We start from the raw sequence: 18,969 nt of genomic DNA, 5'->3' as shown, positions 1-18,969 counted from the left end.
TTTTGGTTGGAGCATTTAATCCATTTACATTTAAGGTAGTTATCGATATGTATGTTCCTATTACCATTTTCTTAATTGTTTTGGGTTTGTTATTATAAGTCTTTTCCTTCTCTTATGTTTCCTGCCTAGAGAAGTTCCTTTAGCATTTGTTGTAGAGCTGGTTTGGTGGTGCTGAATTCTCTTAACTTCTGCTTGTCTGTAAAGGTTTTAATTTGTCCATCGAATCTGAATGAGATCCTTGCTGGGTAGAGTAATCTTGGTTGTAGGTTTTTCCCTTTCATCACTTTAAATATGTCCTGCCACTCCCTTCTGGCTTGCAGAGTTTCAAGTTGCCTTTATAATAATTTTATTATTTCCCCTTATTTTACAAATATAGAGGTATTTAAATGAATATCAATATCAATATATGCTTCATTAAGAAGATAACAATATAACAAAAACTTTGCCAGAAAATTTTCTACAATATTTGGGCAGCTTAATTTATAAGAAAACTTTAATACTATCAAAAGAGTATCAAATTTTTTTTTAGAAAACCCATCTTGCATGTTGTTGCTTGACTGTATAAAGTTGATCAGTTTTGTTAACTAAATTCATTATGTGTACATATCCTTTTGGGATTACCTTTTGCAGTGTTTGTCATTTGTGTGATCTAAGACTTGTCTTAAGCCTTGCTTTCACTCAAAAGATTTTTCTGACTGACCTTTTTCCTTATTTTCTATTCCCTTAGCATTTTTTATATATTTTGCTACACTCGCTTTATCCTAATTAACTTTGTTCATCTTATTTTCTCAACCCAATTAAAGTTGAGATTTCATTGCCCTTGATTGTGATAGGAATACATTACCCAACTTGGTTTACGTTCCACACTTTTTGTCTTTCCTCCGCTAACAAATATATATTGACGTAAAGCAGGCACCTGCCACGTTGGGTATACATTTAAGCGTGTTAACAGTGTTGCTAGATGCATCTGTCCTGTCACTAAGATTTAGCCAAGTGTTGAGTATGCCTGATCTGTCTCATGTTCTCCAGCGAGTTGGTGGAAGTATTCGACCATGGAAGCAGATGTATGTTGTACTTCGGGGCCATTCGCTGTACCTGTACAAAGATAAACGAGAACAGACGACTCCATCTGAAGAGGAACAGCCCATCAGTGTTAACGCTTGCTTAATAGACATCTCTTACAGCGAGACCAAGAGGAAAAATGTCTTTCGACTCACCACGTCCGACTGTGAGTGCCTGTTTCAGGCTGAAGACAGGGACGACATGCTAGCCTGGATCAAGAGCATCCAGGAGAGCAGCAACTTAAATGAGGAGGTTAGTGTCCAAAATGACGTTGATAAAACCGACGCTGTCACAACATTTTCTTTTTAAAGAAGACTGAAAGAATCTGATACATCATTTTAAAAAAATTATAATGTGGTATCTTCACTTAAAAATAGTTGATCAGGGCTTCCCTGATGGCGCAGTGGTTAAGAATCCGCCTGCCAATGCAGGGGACACGGGTTCAAGCCCTGGCCCAGGAAGATCCCACATGCCGTGGAGCAACTTAGCCCGTGCACCACATCTACTGAGCCTGTGCTCTAGAGCCCACGAGCCACAACTACTGAGCCCATGTGCCTAGAGCCCGTGCTCCACGACAAGAGAAGCCACTGCAATGAGAAGCTCCTGCACCACAACGAAGAGTAGCCCCCACTTGCAGCAACTAGAGAAAGCCCACACGCAGCAACAAAGACCCAGCTCAGCCAAAAATAAATAAATGAAATAAGTAAATTAAAGAAAAAAAATAGTTGATCAGAAGGAAAATTCAGGGACTTCCCTGGCAGTTCAGTGGTTAGGACTCCATGCTTTCACTGCCAAGGGCACAGGTTCAATCCCTGGTTGAGGAACTAAGATTCCACCAGCCACATGGTGCAGCCAAAAAAAAAGGAAAACTCAAGTGTACCTATTTTATATTATTTTCACTTACTGGGAAAATCACCATTTACTGACCTAGAAAAACAGATTATTCATATATTCTGCATACTTTCTCAGAAGCAGTGAACCACTGAGCAGAGACCTAGGTTCCTAGTCCTGGTCATTACCTTTATGACTGAACAATTCCAGATCTGTTTCTTTGCGTCAAAACCGGGGTTGTTGTGGGCTTAAGTTACAGTGAAAATGCTTCTCCAAACAAATTGCTGTGTAAATGCAGAGACACTGATAGCATGATTCTTGTTAATGAAATTATGCAGGCAAGAATATAATATAGCCTACTGTAATACAGTAATTGGTTTCTAAGAAAACTTGTACTATCAGAAATCATGTTATAAGCCACTTTTTCTTTTTAATAAGGAGAGTTTCTGACTCACAACCATCAAGATATTTTTCACAGCAGAAGTTTCAGTAGTGAAGATTTTTTTTTTTAAGTGTACATAACTGTAAACTTTACAGAGTAGATTCAGCAATGATTAAGTTTAGATTTTGCTCAAGGGTGCCTTTTTCATATCATCAACACAGTTTTTCTTAGACGTTATTCTCCTTTGTGTGCCTGTTGCTATGACAGAAAAAAACCCACAAGGTTCTTTCCCCCTACCTTCCCATTACAGTATGCAGGAACACCTACATTAACCATGAAGTTATGCAAATTATGTTCTCGAATTTTGTCATTTCCATTATATCCAATTCAAGTCATGAAAACTTAGACCAGAGGAAAACGCCTGTAATTTTTCTCGTCTGACAGTTTACACTCTACCTTGTTTGTCGTGAACAACGAATACCAGATCCATATCGATACAGCCCTTTTTCTACAACCACCGCTATAAAGAGACATCAGACCTGAGTTTTGGCAAAGTAAACCGGGAGAATCACAACTTGGCTGTAGATTTCAGCTTTAAGTAGCAGTTCAAAGGAGTTCCTGTCTGATCAGCCCCTGCTCTGTGCCAGGCGTCCTGCTGAGCAGTAGATGACTTCATCTTTGAGACATAGGGCTTTTTTAGGAATTGAATGAAGTGATGCTTATGAAGAACGCAGGCCAGTGCCTGGTAGGTCATGACATGTACTCCATGTCAGCCATTATAGCATCATTACTATCATCTGATTCTAAGACACGGGTATTTTCACCGAGTTTTATAGCTAAGAGAGTAATAATTCACCGAGCATATACCATATGGCAGTCACTCTTTTAAGCATTTTATATCAGTTAATCTCAGCAACCATATGAATGCATCTTATTATTATCATCACCATGTTTCAAACAAGGGAACTTTGTGGCAAAGAGAAGTTAAGTAATTTCCCCAGGGTCACATAGCTCAGAATTGTCAAGCAGTCTTATTCTAGATCTTAACCATATCCTCTCTCAGTTGGTAAATGAGAAGAATCGATTTGAATTCGAGAATTTACAAAGCCTATATTCTTTGTAAATTGTAACGTTCACTATGACCAAAACGAGACAAGTAAAAAAAATATTTGCGGACACATGTCAATTTATAATTGGAACCAATAGGGAAAAAAAAATCATCCCCTTATGGTCAACTCTGAGTTTTCTTTCCATGTAGCATATTATTGAGGTTAACCTGTTGAGGTTAAAAAAACCAGTTTTGAGCTTTTTTCTTCTCAAAATATAACTGCCACTTCTGATACTAATTGACCCTCAATCTCACTGTTCCTATCAATTAATCATTAACACATTTTGGCAGTATTCCATCTTTTATCCAACTGTATTATTTTGAAATGCTGATCATTCTTTCTGGTATTAGTGACAGAAAAAACTGGCTCACTGCTTCCCAGTCATTTATTAAAAACGCCAGATCAATTCAGTAAGTTTGAACACTGGCTACTTGCTGGTACAAGTCTAGGTGTTGCTGGGGTACAGAAAATAAACAGAAAACTCTTGGCAGTGGCAGAGGCACTTGAACATTTGTCACTTAGTGATGTTAGGTCATGATTTGAATAGAGCTTTTAAAACAACTCCATGGAGTCTGTATTGAATAAGCAAAGCAGTACAATATAGAGCTCCCCCCTGCCCCCCAAAAAGAGTAGGATCCCTATTTAGGGAGTTTAGAATTGACTTTCTAATTGTACCTTCTATTTATTCTGTAGGACACTGGAGTTACTAACAGGGATCTGATTAGTCGAAGAATAAAAGAATACAACAGTCTGATGAGGTGAGAATCCCACCATGCCTGCAGGTTAATTGGGATGTAAAATACGTACTTGGTCAGAAATGTTCCTTTCTTTCAGCAGCAAAGCAGAGCAGTTGCCAAAGACCCCTCGCCAGAGTCTCAGCATCCGGCAGACTCTACTTGGTGCTAAAGCAGAGCCTCGGACTCAAAGTCCACACTCCCCCAAGGAAGAGTCAGAAAGGAAGCTTCTCAGTAAAGGTACTGATACCAGCATTCCTAGATAAATCTAGGATTTAAAATTGGGTTTGTAGTAAACCAACTATACCTAAGTAAAAAAAAAAATTTTTTTTTTAATAAAATTGGGATTTTAAAGGTGTTTTCATGTTTTTCTGTGCGTTTTCTGCGGACCTCAGCTCAGGGTAAGCTAACCCAGAGATCACTGGGGGCCTGGTCCAGGCTGGTGGGGCCTTTCCCTTAAGCTGGGGTCCAAGATACCAGTTCTTATAATAAAGATCAAGTGAAGGAAAATACAACACATACATCTATGTCAAAAACTACCAATTTGATAAATGCAGAGGATCCAGGTGCTTTCATTTTGAAATAAAACCATTATGTTTCCTTTTGCTACAATTTCACTCTAAAGATGTCACATCAATTCTATTGTCTTGACTGTTTTAAAGAAAATCATGGTACAGATTGTCAAAGGGTGAAGAAACATAATTGATTCGTACTAAATTATATGGAGGGTTGAAAGGAGTGCTATATTAGGAAGAGAATAGAATAGAATATGTTTGATAGATAAAGGATATGTTATTTATAGTACAGGACTCTGATTTATATAAATATTGATAAAGGATCTTTAAAGTCATGATTTAAACACTCTTGTTTCTATTTTCTTTTCTTTATGTCATTTTCTTTTGAATAACGATCAAAAGATGACACTAGTCCCCCAAAAGACAAAGGCACATGGAGAAAAGGCATTCCAAGTATTATGAGAAAGACATTTGAAAAAAAGCCTACTGCTACAGGAACGTTCGGGGTCAGACTGGATGACTGCCCACCAGCTCATACTAATCGGGTAAGAGACACCAGCCAGCCAGATTTCCTAAAGCCATTAATTCAGCCGTAGTCATAACAGGACCCGCATACACAGCCGTGCAGATCACAAGGAGTATCTGTCCATCTGTTGAGTATTTTCCTCTTCTTAACAGACCTTAGTTTCTCTAAGCATGTCTGACCTGTACGGGTGTATGGAGTAATTTTATCTATAATGCCTTTTTCTAATGTGTTGACTCTGAAGTAGAATAATTATTCAACTGCTAGGAATGTATCTGAAACGATCGGTAAGAAGTCATTTTCAAGTCATGTGTGTTTCTGCTTTCAGCATTTTAAAAGAAGGATGGGAACAAGAATCTGATTAAGAAAGTGTGATAAATATAAATGTGCGTGTGTGTGTGTGTTTACAGTGCCCACGTTAGGATTCATATCATGAGTGGATGGATGTTATTCTTTCCCCCTCCTCTGCCCCTGCCCCCCTTCTTTTATTCCACTGAACTGTTTCCACATTCTCCCTACTTGCTCTTGTTTCTTCTTTAGACTATTATCTCCCTGTGGGTCCTCCTCTTTCAGTCTTGACCTATTCATTCTCTTTCCACTGACTCAACTATCTCTTGCTGGTTTTATCTCTTCCCAGTTCTCCAATGTTTATATTCTTTATTTTCTCTATATCAAATAACAGCAATTTATATACTGTTTCCTTTTGGATGAAAAGGGCCTTGTAACTATGATATGTATCTACTAACTGAAGATAAACATTCATGCTGTGTTAAATAAAATGTTTATTTCTTGTTTTGCAGTATATTCCATTAATAGTTGACATATGTTGCAAATTAGTTGAAGAAAGAGGTCTTGAATATACAGGTATTTATAGAGTTCCTGGAAACAATGCAGCAATCTCAAGTATGCAAGAGGAACTCAACAAGGGAATGGCTGATATTGATATACAAGACGATGTAAGTTTGTGTATTTCTATTTGAATAACTGGTCTGTGTTTTCTTCCTTTGTGGTATTGACTACAAACCTACTGTATTTTTATTTTGCATACCTAGAAATGGCGAGATTTGAATGTGATAAGCAGTTTACTAAAATCCTTCTTCAGAAAACTCCCTGAACCACTTTTCACAAATGGTGAGTTAACCCCACCAAAGACACCGATGCAACAGTTGAACATTACATTGTTGGGAAACCACAGCATATTAAATTGAACCAGGGGAAAATATTTTTGTCAAAAGAAACAGGAGGTTTTGTTCTTATTTGTATACAAAGCATAATCATGTCCTATTTTTTGTCATTTGGATTGTTTTTTCCTCCTGATACATTTCAGTGAAAAACAGTTTATAAAACGTTGTTAAAGTTCAGTAAAAATGTATATTATCCTGTTCATTCATGTTTACAGCTGAGTTGAAAATATGTTATTATTGTTCTCAGTGAAAAGCCTCAGGCATAATAAGGTACAATTAGTAGAAAAGCATTTTTTCAGCCAAACCAACTATTTGACTTAGATAAGACCTTGTAGTAGATGTTGCAGTGCGGGGAGAGAAAGTGGACAGACTGTGTAAATACAGGATGTACCCTCAGAGAACTCACATTTTAGGGAATTTCCTTTGTTTGATAAGGCCTAGGGGAGTCATTAAAAACTATAGTAGTTTTATTTTACTTATTTATTTTTTTAATAAATTTATTTATGGCTGCGTTGGGTCTTCATTGCTGCGTGGACTTTCTCTAGTTGCGGCGAGCGGGGGCTACTCTTCGTTGCGGTGTGCGGGCTTCTCATTGCGGTGGCTTCTCTTGTTGCAGAGCACGGGCTCTAGGCACGCGGGCTTCAGTAGTTGTGGCACACGGGCTTAGTAGTTGTGGCTCATGGGCTGTAGAGCGCAGGCTCAGTAGCTGTGGCCCACGGGCTTGGTTGCTCCGTGGCCTGTGGGATCTTCCTGGATCAGGGCTCGAACCCGTGTCCCCTGTATTGGCAGGTGGATTCTTAACCACTGTGCCACCAGGGAAGCCCCTTATAGTAGTTTTAGGACAGCATTTCTAAGGCTATTTGGGGTCCTCCCTACTATTTTTTTCTTTTTAATTGTGGTTTGAAATTGAACCTTAAAGGGAAACTAGATTACAGCTTACCTAAACAATTTAAGATGAATTTGGTTTTTTTTGTTCTTACTGTTGTCAGATAAATATGCCGACTTTATTGAAGCCAATCGTAAGGAAGATCCTCTAGATCGTCTGAAAACATTAAAAAGACTAGTAGGTATTATTTTATATTTTTGGAGGTACAACAAAAGTTCAGCATTTAAATCCATCATGAAATAATATGTTTCAGATTCATGATTTGCCCGAACATCATTATGAAACACTCAAGTTTCTTTCGGCTCATCTGAAGACAGTGGCAGAAAATTCAGAAAAAAATAAGGTGTGTAAACTGTTTATTGAAGAGATGTACTTTCAGTGGCTTTAGTTGAAAAGATGTACTTCACTGCTTCATGCGAAATAGTCAAAAATAGGTTATAATTAAACAAAAGCTCTAAAATACATCATACTGGTGATCACGTCCCTCTAAAGATCACTACTAAAAGCAAAAGATCCCCAAAATATGAATTGTTGTTTTTTTCAAGACATTTTCTTTTATGTTTATCCAGCAAGAAAAATGAAAAAGTCAGAAATTTTACTTCTTTTATTTTTCAACTGTATATTAATATTTTGAATGGGCAATATTTGCACAAACAACAGTAAAAATGTATCAAATGGTATACAGTGAAAAACAACAGACATTTTCTTTTTTTGTTTTGTTTCATTTAGATTTAGCAGATACTTTTTTTTGGTTTTGTTTTCACACCACCATATTACCTTTATCAAACACACCAAAATTTATTGTTCCTTCGTATTATCTAGTCTGTTCACGTGTAGCTTTTCCTGATTGGTTTAAAGAAATATCTTTTGGATGAATATTGTATGATTTTACTCACATGGAATAAAAAAAAAACCACACACAAAATAAATGAACAAACCAAACAAAAACAACACATAGATACAGAGAACAGAGTAGTGGTTACCAGAGGGGGAGGGGCAGGGGTGCAGGGGAGGGTGAAAGGGTTAAGGGGGATCAACTCTGGTGATGGATGGAAACTAAATTTTTGGTGTGGATCCCAAGACCAGTTTGATTTTTTTTTTTTTTGAGTTCCACAATGGTTTTTTACCCTCTAGTATGTTTTTGGGATTGGTTATTTAATATTTTAATCAAATCCTAAGGTCAAAAAATTACACCAGACACTTATAAGATATAACAAAGAAAAACAAAAGATTCGCACCTTTGACAATCAGGTACTTAAACAGGAGTACAAACTATCATGGAAGGAAACATACAAACATATAGGCATGTAATACTGAGGTGTTCATTGGTACAAGGATAAGCAACAAGCTTTGGAAGTCTTGGTTGAAGTAAAAATTTTGTCAAAAGAATATTTTCAGACATTAGGTTTTACATATTCATGATCTTAATGTGTACTACTCAGGCAAATTTGGAAAATTTTATGTATCTCTTTCCATTTGTTTAGTTTTTGAGGGGAGAGGTTTTCCCTATTCTTTTGCAAGTTTTATTCCCTTTGATTTTAATATTTTTGTCAGTTGATCCAACTTTGTTAATACTTATTTTTGGCCGAGGTGCACGGCTTGTGGGGTCTTAGTTCCCTGACCAGGGATCGAACCTGTGCCCCCTGCAGTGGAAGCGTGGAGCCCTAACCACTGGACTGTCAGGGAATTCCCTGTAATACTAGTTTTGAACCAGATCAATTGTTTTCACTCATAGACTTCCTGGGAAAAACGAATGCCAATTAAGTATTGTATGTTGTCATTAAAGCAAGAAAAAGAATTTACATATAGATCAGTTTATGGAAACTCTAACCCTGAAGCATTATTTTTTTTTACACACATCAGTCAGCCATTCTTTGAATTCTTTTTCATCAAAAGAGTCTTTCAGAAGTGAAATGCCAAACATGCAATGGGAATTTAAGCCTACTTTCTTAAGAAAAGTTGTGATATTTTCTAATATCATCCTCTGTTGCAGATGGAACCAAGAAACCTAGCCATAGTGTTTGGTCCAACTCTCGTGAGGACCTCTGAGGATAACATGACGCACATGGTCACTCACATGCCAGACCAGTACAAGATCGTAGAGACACTTATCCAGCACGTAAGTCCAGGCTTCGGCTCATCGAGAAAATTCTTTTTCGTGAGCAGCTGATAGTCGGTAGGGCAGAATTTGGTTATAATTTTTTTTTTTTTTCCTAAGAGAATTACCTTTTTTTCTGTGCTGTCCTCCAAAATATAGATCTCTGTAGGGGGTTATTTAATTTCTCTTTTTCACCTTTTTTATTTTAAATTTTAGCATGACTGGTTTTTCACAGAAGAAGGTGCTGAAGAACCTCTTGTAAGTATTGTCCGTCAGTGTTTGTACTCTGTTCTTCTCATTTGGGACACACAAGATCCTGATCCTACAACTGTGTCACCTTCCTGCTTTGTATGCTATTGTCTGCTTTGCACCCCAAAAGCAGGTCTATAGCGCCTCAGTTTCTGATCTAATGAAAATCCAAGTATGATACTTATTTGGTAATTAATTATATGCAAATAATGTAAAAAATTAAGCATATGTCCTCCACTCAGTAATGTGTCTTTTACTAAATGTTGTTTGAATTTTAAAGAAAGTATCTTTGAAGAGATGATGAAGAGATCTTTGTTTATTAACCATAGACAACAGTGCAGGAGGAAAACACAGTAGACTCCCAGCCAGTGCCAAACATAGATCATTTACTCACCAACATTGGAAGGACAGGCGTCTCCCCTGGAGATGTATCAGGTAACTCTTGCCTGGGCAGTATTGATCTCTAGGTTAAAAGCTAAATTCTTATAACATGAAAGAGCAAATCAATCATAAGTAACAATTCACTATGATTTTTTTTTTCCTTTTCTTCTCCTTTTTTTCCCTTTCCACTAATAAAAAAAAATGTAATCTTCCTTTTCTGATTGATCTGAATTATCTTCCAGTGACTGTAATGCCATTGGCAGTGCATGGAGTTGTAATGCTTGTCAGAAAGGAAATATGAGGGAAAATGAGCATGCAAACCACTGTTTTGTTCTTTTTTTTTTTTTTTTTAATTCACAGTTTCCATGTAATAGTCATCACAAGGTAAAACAGATACACGCTACTGAGTATGTGGTTGCTGTGATGGCAGAAAGTGTGGTCTAGACTGTATGAGTAGTTCTCACTCTTGAGCTGGACGTTCTGTTGAAAAAGCAGCCAGTTAAATATGTAAAATGCTCATGGGCACCATTCCCATAAATGCAGTCTATTATCTTGTCACTACAGAGGTCACCGTAAAAGACAATCTCTCTGACATTTTCTTCTGTCTTCTGTTGCCACCCTAACGTTCAGTGAAGTATCAGTTCTAATAGGCTCTTTCGATGCAGATTTTCTCCTGCCAAACTGTTGCACTAACCTAGCATGTTTTACACCGTGTTCTCCCTTTGTCTCTAGTTCTCATTGTAGTTCTAAAGGGTTCTCTTTCCAGCACTTACTGACACAGGCACATCTGTACTGATGTTGCACAGGCGAGATGGGAGGAGTCTATCGCGCGGTAATGTCGCTAGTGGATTCCGTGGTGTCCCTGACGGACAGCTGGAACTGTAGGAAGAAGGAGGACTGCTGTCCGCACTGTAGCTGCCTTGTCTGCAGAAGCCCCCGCTTCCTGTAAACGCAAACCGAGCTGATCTGTGGTGTACACTTTCTCTTACGGTTATTGGAAACAGATCACTACTACTTTCTTAAAAGTTTTTCTGCTGTTTCTTGTTATTTCTGAAGCAGACCGTGAGGAGAAATAGCATGGTATGGTCTACCAGTTCTTAAAGTCATAAAGCATTGAGCCATGTGTTGAAAGGGGCGTGGCATGGGGCTCAGCTCATTAGTTCTGAAAATCCATTTCCCTGAAGTTGAAAGAGAAAATTTCCAAATTGGTGTCGTCCTGAAGAGTGCTAGCCCCTTCCTACCCTCTTTATACTTGTATAATCTGAGTTTTTGCCAGACAGTAAAATGATGCTCTCCATTTTTCCATTTCCATAATAGCATTTGTGAATAAATAATTGGAAAACTGGTAGCAATTTAACTAGTCAAAAGGATCCCTGACTGCACAGATGCGAAACCGGGGTCCAAAGCACAGAGATCAGCATGATTTAACGTAACGTCAGAGTGACCCAGAAGCAGGGTTATCGTAATGCATCCTTACGCACACAGTATATGCTTCCAAAATTTAACATGGACAGTCTGACAAAAATCAACATAAATACACTGAGTCTGAGCATCTCAATTTGTAGCGAGGGCAGCCAACAATCCTAAACGTTCTACATTGTGTATCAGTTTCAGATACAGGATGTGGTACATAGTGCAATTCTTCAAAAGGTCTTCGAGCTGCTTTATTGCTAGATTTAATACTTAGCAAATTTAATAAACACTAGTGTTTCTGTTTTGTTTAGCACAGGGCTCCTTTGCCATACCTATCATTGAGCTGATTCTGCCTACAATTCACAGCATCCTTTCATGGCGGTGGCTTTCTGTGGTGCAGCTTGCATCTTTGTGAGCTCTGACTATCCACTGTGTTCTATTGTTTTTGAGTTTTGCTTTCACATTTTGTTCTGTGCCTGTCTTTTCCATAAGTTTTGCATTGTTTGTTGAAAGCAGTAAAGAATCTGACCAATACTGACCATGTTTTCTTTAACTTCTCACAGATTCAGCTACTAGTGACTCAACAAAATCTAAGGTAAATTGTTTTGTACAGTTTGGAATATTTTAGAGGGGAATTGCTTTGTGGTTGATCGTTATGATTCGTATGCAGATGCACCCTTGTCTGTGTCTGATGACAGGCCAACAGAGTCTTATAAAGGGAAAAATTAATGCTTAAAATAGAATATGATAGAGGAATACTGGATTGTGAGGTGGGGTGTTGGATTTGTCTCAGTGTAGTTTAGCATAATTCAAAGAAGTAGGCATTTACCCCCTCATTCTTTTTTTTTTTAATTAATTAATTTATTTATTTTTGGCTGTGTTGGGTCTTCGTTTCTGTGCGAGGGCTTTCTCCAGTTGCGGCGAGCGGGGGCCACTCTTTATTGCGGTGCGCGGGCCTCTTACTGTCGCAGCCTCTCCTGTTGCGGAGCACAGGCTGCAGACGCACAGGCTCAGTAGTTGTGGCTCACGGGCCTAGTCGCTCCGCGGCATGTGGGATCTTCCCAGACCAGGGCTCGAACCCGTGTCCCCTGCATTGGCAGGCAGATTCTTAACCACTGGGCCACCAGAGAAGCCCCCCCCCCATTCTTAATGTGAAAATTTTCTAACATATGCAAAAGCAGAGAGAATAATATAATGAGCCCTTATTATCCACCCTCAACAATTAACACATGGCCAAGTTTGTCTCATCTGCATCCACCCACTTTCCTCCTCCTCGTGACTTTTTTTTTTTTTTTTTTTGGCCTCGCAGCAGGTGGGATCTTAGTTCCCCTACCAGGGATGGAACCCGTGTCCCCTACAGTAGAAGCTCAGAGTCTTAACTACTGGACCACCAGGGAAGTCCCTCGGGACTATTTGGAAGCAAATCCCAAACATTTTATTTCATTCTGTAAACATTTCAGTAGTAATATAGACTTTATTATTATTATACATTTTTTATGAAAATATATATTCTTGCCTTCTTTTCAACAAGATCACTAATTTTGTTTTGGTTTTAATAAATTATTTATTTATTTATTTATGGCTGCATTGGGTCTTCGTTGCTGCTTGCGGGCTTTCTCTAGTTGCGGCGAGCAGGGACTACTCTCCGTTGCAGTGTGTGGGCTTCTCATTGCAGTGGCTTCTTTTGTTGCAGAGCACGGGCTCTAGGCACACGGGCCTCAGTAGTTGTAGCTCACGGGCTCTAGAGCGCAGGCTCAGTAGTTGTGGCGCACGGGCTTAGTTGCTCCGCGGCATGTGGGATCTTCCTGGACCAGGGCTCGAAGCCGTGTCCCCTGCATTGGCAGGCGGATTCTTAACCACCGCACTACCAGGGAAGTCCCTAATTTTGTTTTTATAATCAATTTTTGTTTACATAATTTGTGTTCTGTTGACACCACCACCAAAGTGCACTTTTTGAGTAGTTTTTAAGACATTCAGTTAGAAAGTTTCTCATTAATTCAGTTTGTGCCAGCTTTGCTCTTCTGAGACTGTAGCAAGTAGAACTGTCAATAAATTTCTTCAAATGTTCTATTTGGAAATGAGACATACATATCATTATATATCATTTCTAAACATAATGGGATCACATATGACTAAATTAGAATTGAATTTTTGCAGAAAATATCATAAAATATTTAATGATATATCATTCGCTATCACTTATATTGTGATTTTTACCATTGTTTTACCCCAACTTTTTATTTTGAAAAATTTTAAGCCTACAAAAATGTTATTGGAATAATAGCACCCAAACCTTTTGCCCTAGATTTATCAGTTGGTAAATCTTGATATATATGTAATTTTTTTTTTCTGAGTCATTTGAGAGTTAACTTATAGACATGATAACACTTTACCCCTAAATGCTTCAGTGTGCATCTCTGAAGAACAAGGGGATTCTTCTATGTAATTACAGCATAATTATTGTATTCTGGTAGTTCACATGAGTACAATACATTATTATTTCTAATGTACAGTTTTTACACAAATTTCGCCAGTTGTCCCAATAATGTGTGTTGTTTTTTCTTTTCCTGTATATAGGATGCAATCAAGGATCGCCCCTTGCGTTATGTTGTCATGTCTCCTTAGACTTCTTTACTTTGGAACAGTTTCCCACCTCTTTTTGCCAGAATATAAGATTTTAGATTTAGATTTTTAGGTTTTAGATTTCATACCTGTTTGAAATTCCCTCCTTTCCTCTCACTAGATGCATATTTCTTAACCTGTGGTTATAGCAGTCTCTTCATCTTAAGTAAATTATGGTGGTGTTTGTATTATACCTATAATATAATGGATGTCCAAATGATATAATTCTTTGTAACAATTTTTTTCAGTTGTAAAATAATATAGTCATTTGCTCCAACACATAGTGATCACAGAAACATCGAATTTTAAAGGGAACCGTTGGGAATCTTAAAGATAGTATAATCTGATTTCTTCTCACTTAAATCAGCAATGAAGTTGAGGTGTTTAAAAGTGAATCACTTGCTCAGTGTCATACACTGCAAGCTAGGGAAGGAACACCAGGTCTTCTAATTCAGAGCTCAGTCACAGCCATCATCCCCTACGGTCTTCAACAGAATGTGTTAAATGTGAATAACCCTTAGAAAGGTCCTGTATAATTATAAAATCCTTTATAACTTATAAAAACAAAGTTCCATCAATCTGTGATTTCATTTTGGTGAATCCTTTCTAGTACAAAAGCCTGAATTTTTACTGTAATTTTCAAGACTTCAGTATAGTAGTTCTAGCTTGTCTAAGATTTTTATGACAATAGAGAAACTATTACTCAGTTTCTGTTACTCTGCATACTTCCTGCCTGCCTGCTTGACTTAAATGGTGTGTGTTACACCAGCTAGTGTTTATTGACCGCCCCCACCCGAATTTACTTAGCCTGTAGGCATTATGACACTTAAACACTCATCATCAAGAACCTATTAGGCGTAGCTGACAAAGCCAGTTGGCCGCACTGCCACTTTCTCAATACAGGGCACTGCAGTGTTTCTTTGGTAGGGATTTAAGGTCTTTAATTGACCTTATGTTTTTTGAACTTCGTGATTTGCTTGTTACTTGAGGTCAGTGAAGACAGTGCCAACTTGATTTACCTAAGGCCAGTCTCTGCAGATCCAGCCTGCCTGAACTAATGAGAACCCAGGAGCTCCCTTATCTTAATCGGCTTAATCAGGAACCTGAGGACCCTCTGAGGGTAGCAGAAGCAGGGACGGTCTGTAGATGGAGGGAAGTCAAGAAGAATAGGAGTGCGAGAGGGCCCCAAGCACAGAAGGTGTCCCTGAAAGACAGGTGTATGTCAGCTGTGACATGGCAGATAATTACCACCAGGCAAGAAATGGGACAGATTAAATAAAAATAAGAAGTTGTCTTAGGTACAAGTTAAAAGGGGGTGTAAAAACTACACCCTGTTATTACTTGGCTTTAGTGGTTAAGAAATACTTGGGGGAGGGGGAGGGAAGGAGTGGGAGTTTGGGATGACCAGATGCAAACTATTCAATGTTATATACAGGATGGATAAACAACAAGGTCCTGCTGTACAGCACAGGGAACTATATTCAGTCTCCTGTGCTAAACCATAATGGAAAAGAAAATGAAAAAAAAGAATGTCTATATGTGTATAACTGAGTCACTTTGCTGTACAGCAGAGACGGGCACAACATTGTAAATCAACTATATTTCAGTTAGAAAATAAAAAATAATCACCAAAGCAATGGAAATCACACAAAAAAAGAAATATTGGTGCTGGGCGGGGGGAACCTTTTCAGAAAATGAACTCAATAACGTTCTTATGTTCAAAGTCTCGTGTCTCTGCCCCCCAGGGTTCTTGGGGATCCGGAAAAGATCAGTATAGCAGGGACCTGCTTGTGTCGTCCATCTTCGCGGCCGCCAGTCGCAAGAGGAAAAAACCAAAAGAAAAAGCACAGCCCAGCAGCTCGGAAGACGAACTGGACAATGTGTTTTTTAAGAAAGAAAACGCAGAGCAGGGTCACAATGATATTAAAGAAGAGTCCAAAAAAGAGAGCGAGACACCGGGCAGGAAACAAAGGACCGTGGCTTGCAAAGAGAATCACGCGAAGAAAGACGGCAGCGCGGCCAGAGCTGATCAGCGAGCCCTGCGGGGGGAGAGCGCGGAGCCCCCGGCCCGCCAGGGCGCCAAGCAGAGCAGGTCGCCCACCCCGAGCTGTCGCCTGGCCATCCTGAAAGAGGGCCCCAGAGCCCTCGCGGCCCAGAAGGCCTCCCACCCGGACGAGACGGGGCCCGACTCCGGCGCCCTGGCGAGGTTTTCCACCAAGAAATCCACCAGCCCCGAACCCAGAGTCGGCGAGTTTCTGGTCAGTGTCGGCACCATCACCGCCGACGACCCGGCGACGTCGCCCGCCCCCTCCGTGACCGGCCTCGACTCCAGCCGGCTGAGCCCCGAAGTGCAGTCAGTGGCCGAGAGCAGGGGCGACGACGCCGACGACGAGAGGAGCGAGCTGGTGAGCGAGGGGCGGCCGGTGGAGACGGACAGCGAGAGCGACTTCCCCGTCTTCCCCGCCGCGCTGGCCTCCGAGAGGCTCCTGCGAGGAAAGCTGCAAGAGGCCACGAAGACGAGCCGGCGGAACTCGGAAGGCAGCGAAGTCAGCGGTACAGAGGGGAGTTTAACGCCGAGTTTAGAGAGCCGGAGACTGCTCTTTAGTTCCCATAAGCTGATTGAGTGTGACACTCTGTCCAGGAAAAAATCCGCCAGATTCAAGTCAGACAGCGCGACTCTAGGAGATGCCAAGAATGAGAAGGAAGCCCCTTCCATCGCGAAGGTGTTCGAGGTGATGAAAAAAGGAAAATCAACAGGGAGTTTGCTGACACCACCAGCCAGAAGCGAATCCGAGAAACAGGAACCCACCTGGAAAACGAAAATAGCTGATCGGTTAAAACTGAGGCCCAAAGCGCCGGCAGATGACATGTTTGGAGTAGGAACTCAAAAAACCAACGCCGATCCTGCCAAAAGGAAAAACATCAAACGCAGACACACACTGGGAGGGCACAGGGATGCTACTGAAATCAGTGTTTTGAATTTCTGGAGAGCACAGGAGCAGAGTGGGGACAGAGAATCCGAACTCTCAGCTGTGACTCGGTTGAAGCCCAAATGCTCAGCCCAGGACCTGTCCATCTCAGACTGGCTGGCCAGGGAGCGGCTACGCACCAGCACGGCCGACCTGAGCAGAGGGGACGCGGGGGACCCCCAGCCCCAGAGCCTTAGCACGTTAGACATACCCACCACGGACCCAGCCCTGTCTTCTCAGTCCCATGCAGACGGTTCTCCCAGCACCTTGGCGTCAACTAACAGGCCCCCTCTTTCCACACCACCACAGTCACCTGACCAAATCAATGGAGAAAGCTTCCAGAACACGAGCCAAAACGCCAGTTCTGCAGCGACGGCCCAACCTCATCAACTGTCCGAAACCCCAGGCAGCAAAGCACAGTTCCAGCCCTGTCTTTAAACTGGGGGTACGTCCACTCCAGCGAATAAAAGCTACTGTTACACGTTCCATAACTCTGTAAATATTTTCTTGTACCAGAATTGTTATTATGCAGCCTTCATTTGGGCTGGTTTCATCATTTTGCACTGTGAAATAGCTTTACAGTGCATTACTACAGCCAGAAGAACATATATATATATTTAAAAATACATTGGATAGTTGTATACAAATGAGCAAGGTTATTTGTTGCGACTCACCGCATAGTGCATACACCCAAGATTACTGAAGAAAATAGCTGGCATTAGTATGCAGCAAATGTGTTCTTTTGGTTTCATCACTAACAAAAGTGCCTCATCATAAAAATACATTTGGTTTTTAGGGTGCCATATTGTTAAAATTAGATAACTTACACTGAGTAAACAAATGCGTTTTATTGGTAACAAATTTCATCACATTTACCAGTTTTAACACAGGTAGATACAGAACTTCCATTCTCTAGTCATTCCAGGTGGATCTCTGAGTTTTCTATTCAAACTTTTAATACAGTTTTTGAGTTTTGTGTGACTTGAATTTTTAATCTTTCTGTAAAATACGTAACTTAAATGAACATATTATATGTGTATCTTTTCTTCAGATACCAGATTTGATATAAATGTTGTAACATAGGTGTGTAGATAGTGACCTGGATGGAACTGGCTTCTTTATGGAGAAGAATATAATTCTGCATGAGGACTTAATGGATCCAAACCTGTGTCATGCCTGTGTGCATACCCAATTAAACACTGGAAATAAAAATTGTTTTGGTGAACTTTGCATGGCTTGAAACTTATTCTAATATATATATTTAAATGCCATCCATTTATAACTGCCTTAATTGGTTCTGACATTTATTTATTTATGTATTTATTTAATTTTTTGCTGCCGTGCGACACGCAGGATCTTAGTTCCCTGACCAGGGATTGAACCTGTGCCGCCTGCGGTGGAAGCGCGGAGTCCTAACCACTGGATGGCCGGGGAAGTCCCTGGTTCTGACTTTTAAAAATTTACCTACTCTGTACATTTCCCCTCTCTTTGTGGCCGTGTCTGGCAGGGCTCTCTTGTAAATGTTTCCATTGGCCTAACTTCACTCGTGTACACGGATAATATTTAACTTTTCTAGCTGAAGTCATATATGCTGTTTACCTTTTTCTGGAGATTATGAGTGAAGGGAACATGCATTTGGAAGTCAAACCAACTCTATACTTCCTAGATACATAAACTTGGACAAATTATTTAACGTCTCTTAATTTATTCCCTTTGTATAAATGACGATAATAGTATCTACTATAAGGGTTATTAGATTTAAATGAGATACTCTTCCAAATATAGTACCTGCCACACATTACTTGCAAAATGTATATCAGAGATACTCTTAGAAATAATGGGTACTTAGAGATTATTAAATTTAAAAAATCTGTCCAGTTTTAAATAAATTTCACTTATGTCTCATTTCTGAAAGTTCTGTTTAGTTGTTTCAAAACAGCCTAGTCAATTTTGAGATCCCTTTTGTTTGCATCACATTTTAAGCCTTCTTTTATGTCTATAAAGTATTACA

At 39.7% G+C, this 18,969-nt stretch overlaps 1 protein-coding gene across 11 annotated transcripts in view; it reads left to right on the top strand.

Moving 5' to 3' along the window:
* Window positions 1-18,183, top strand: part of ARHGAP21 (Rho GTPase activating protein 21) — a 133,245-nt gene extending 115,062 nt beyond the window's left edge. For 7 of the 11 annotated variants that reach the window (XM_082385223.1, XM_082385218.1, XM_082385225.1 and 4 more), the window contains 13 exons: window positions 1,030-1,314; window positions 4,078-4,142; window positions 4,219-4,358; window positions 5,036-5,178; window positions 5,957-6,112; window positions 6,209-6,287; window positions 7,330-7,403; window positions 7,480-7,569; window positions 9,220-9,345; window positions 9,541-9,582; window positions 9,903-10,008; window positions 11,931-11,962; window positions 15,735-18,183. In XM_082385223.1, the coding sequence (XP_082241349.1) occupies window positions 1,030-1,314; window positions 4,078-4,142; window positions 4,219-4,358; window positions 5,036-5,178; window positions 5,957-6,112; window positions 6,209-6,287; window positions 7,330-7,403; window positions 7,480-7,569; window positions 9,220-9,345; window positions 9,541-9,582; window positions 9,903-10,008; window positions 11,931-11,962; window positions 15,735-17,396 (3,000 nt within the window). In that variant the 3' untranslated portion in view covers window positions 17,397-18,183. The remainder of the gene's footprint in view (window positions 1-1,029; window positions 1,315-4,077; window positions 4,143-4,218; window positions 4,359-5,035; window positions 5,179-5,956; window positions 6,113-6,208; window positions 6,288-7,329; window positions 7,404-7,479; window positions 7,570-9,219; window positions 9,346-9,540; window positions 9,583-9,902; window positions 10,009-11,930; window positions 11,963-15,734) is intronic. The other 4 variants (XM_082385224.1, XM_082385222.1, XM_082385228.1 and 1 more) reach the window with 1 other exon arrangement.
* The last annotated feature ends 786 nt before the right edge of the window (window positions 18,184-18,969 follow it).

This window comes from Balaenoptera borealis (genome assembly GCF_965194805.1).
Source record: "Balaenoptera borealis genome assembly, chromosome: 3".
Taxonomy (NCBI): domain Eukaryota; kingdom Metazoa; phylum Chordata; class Mammalia; order Artiodactyla; family Balaenopteridae; genus Balaenoptera; species Balaenoptera borealis.
Note: the sequence above shows the minus strand (reverse complement) of the source record. Positions and strands in the feature narration are given on the sequence as shown.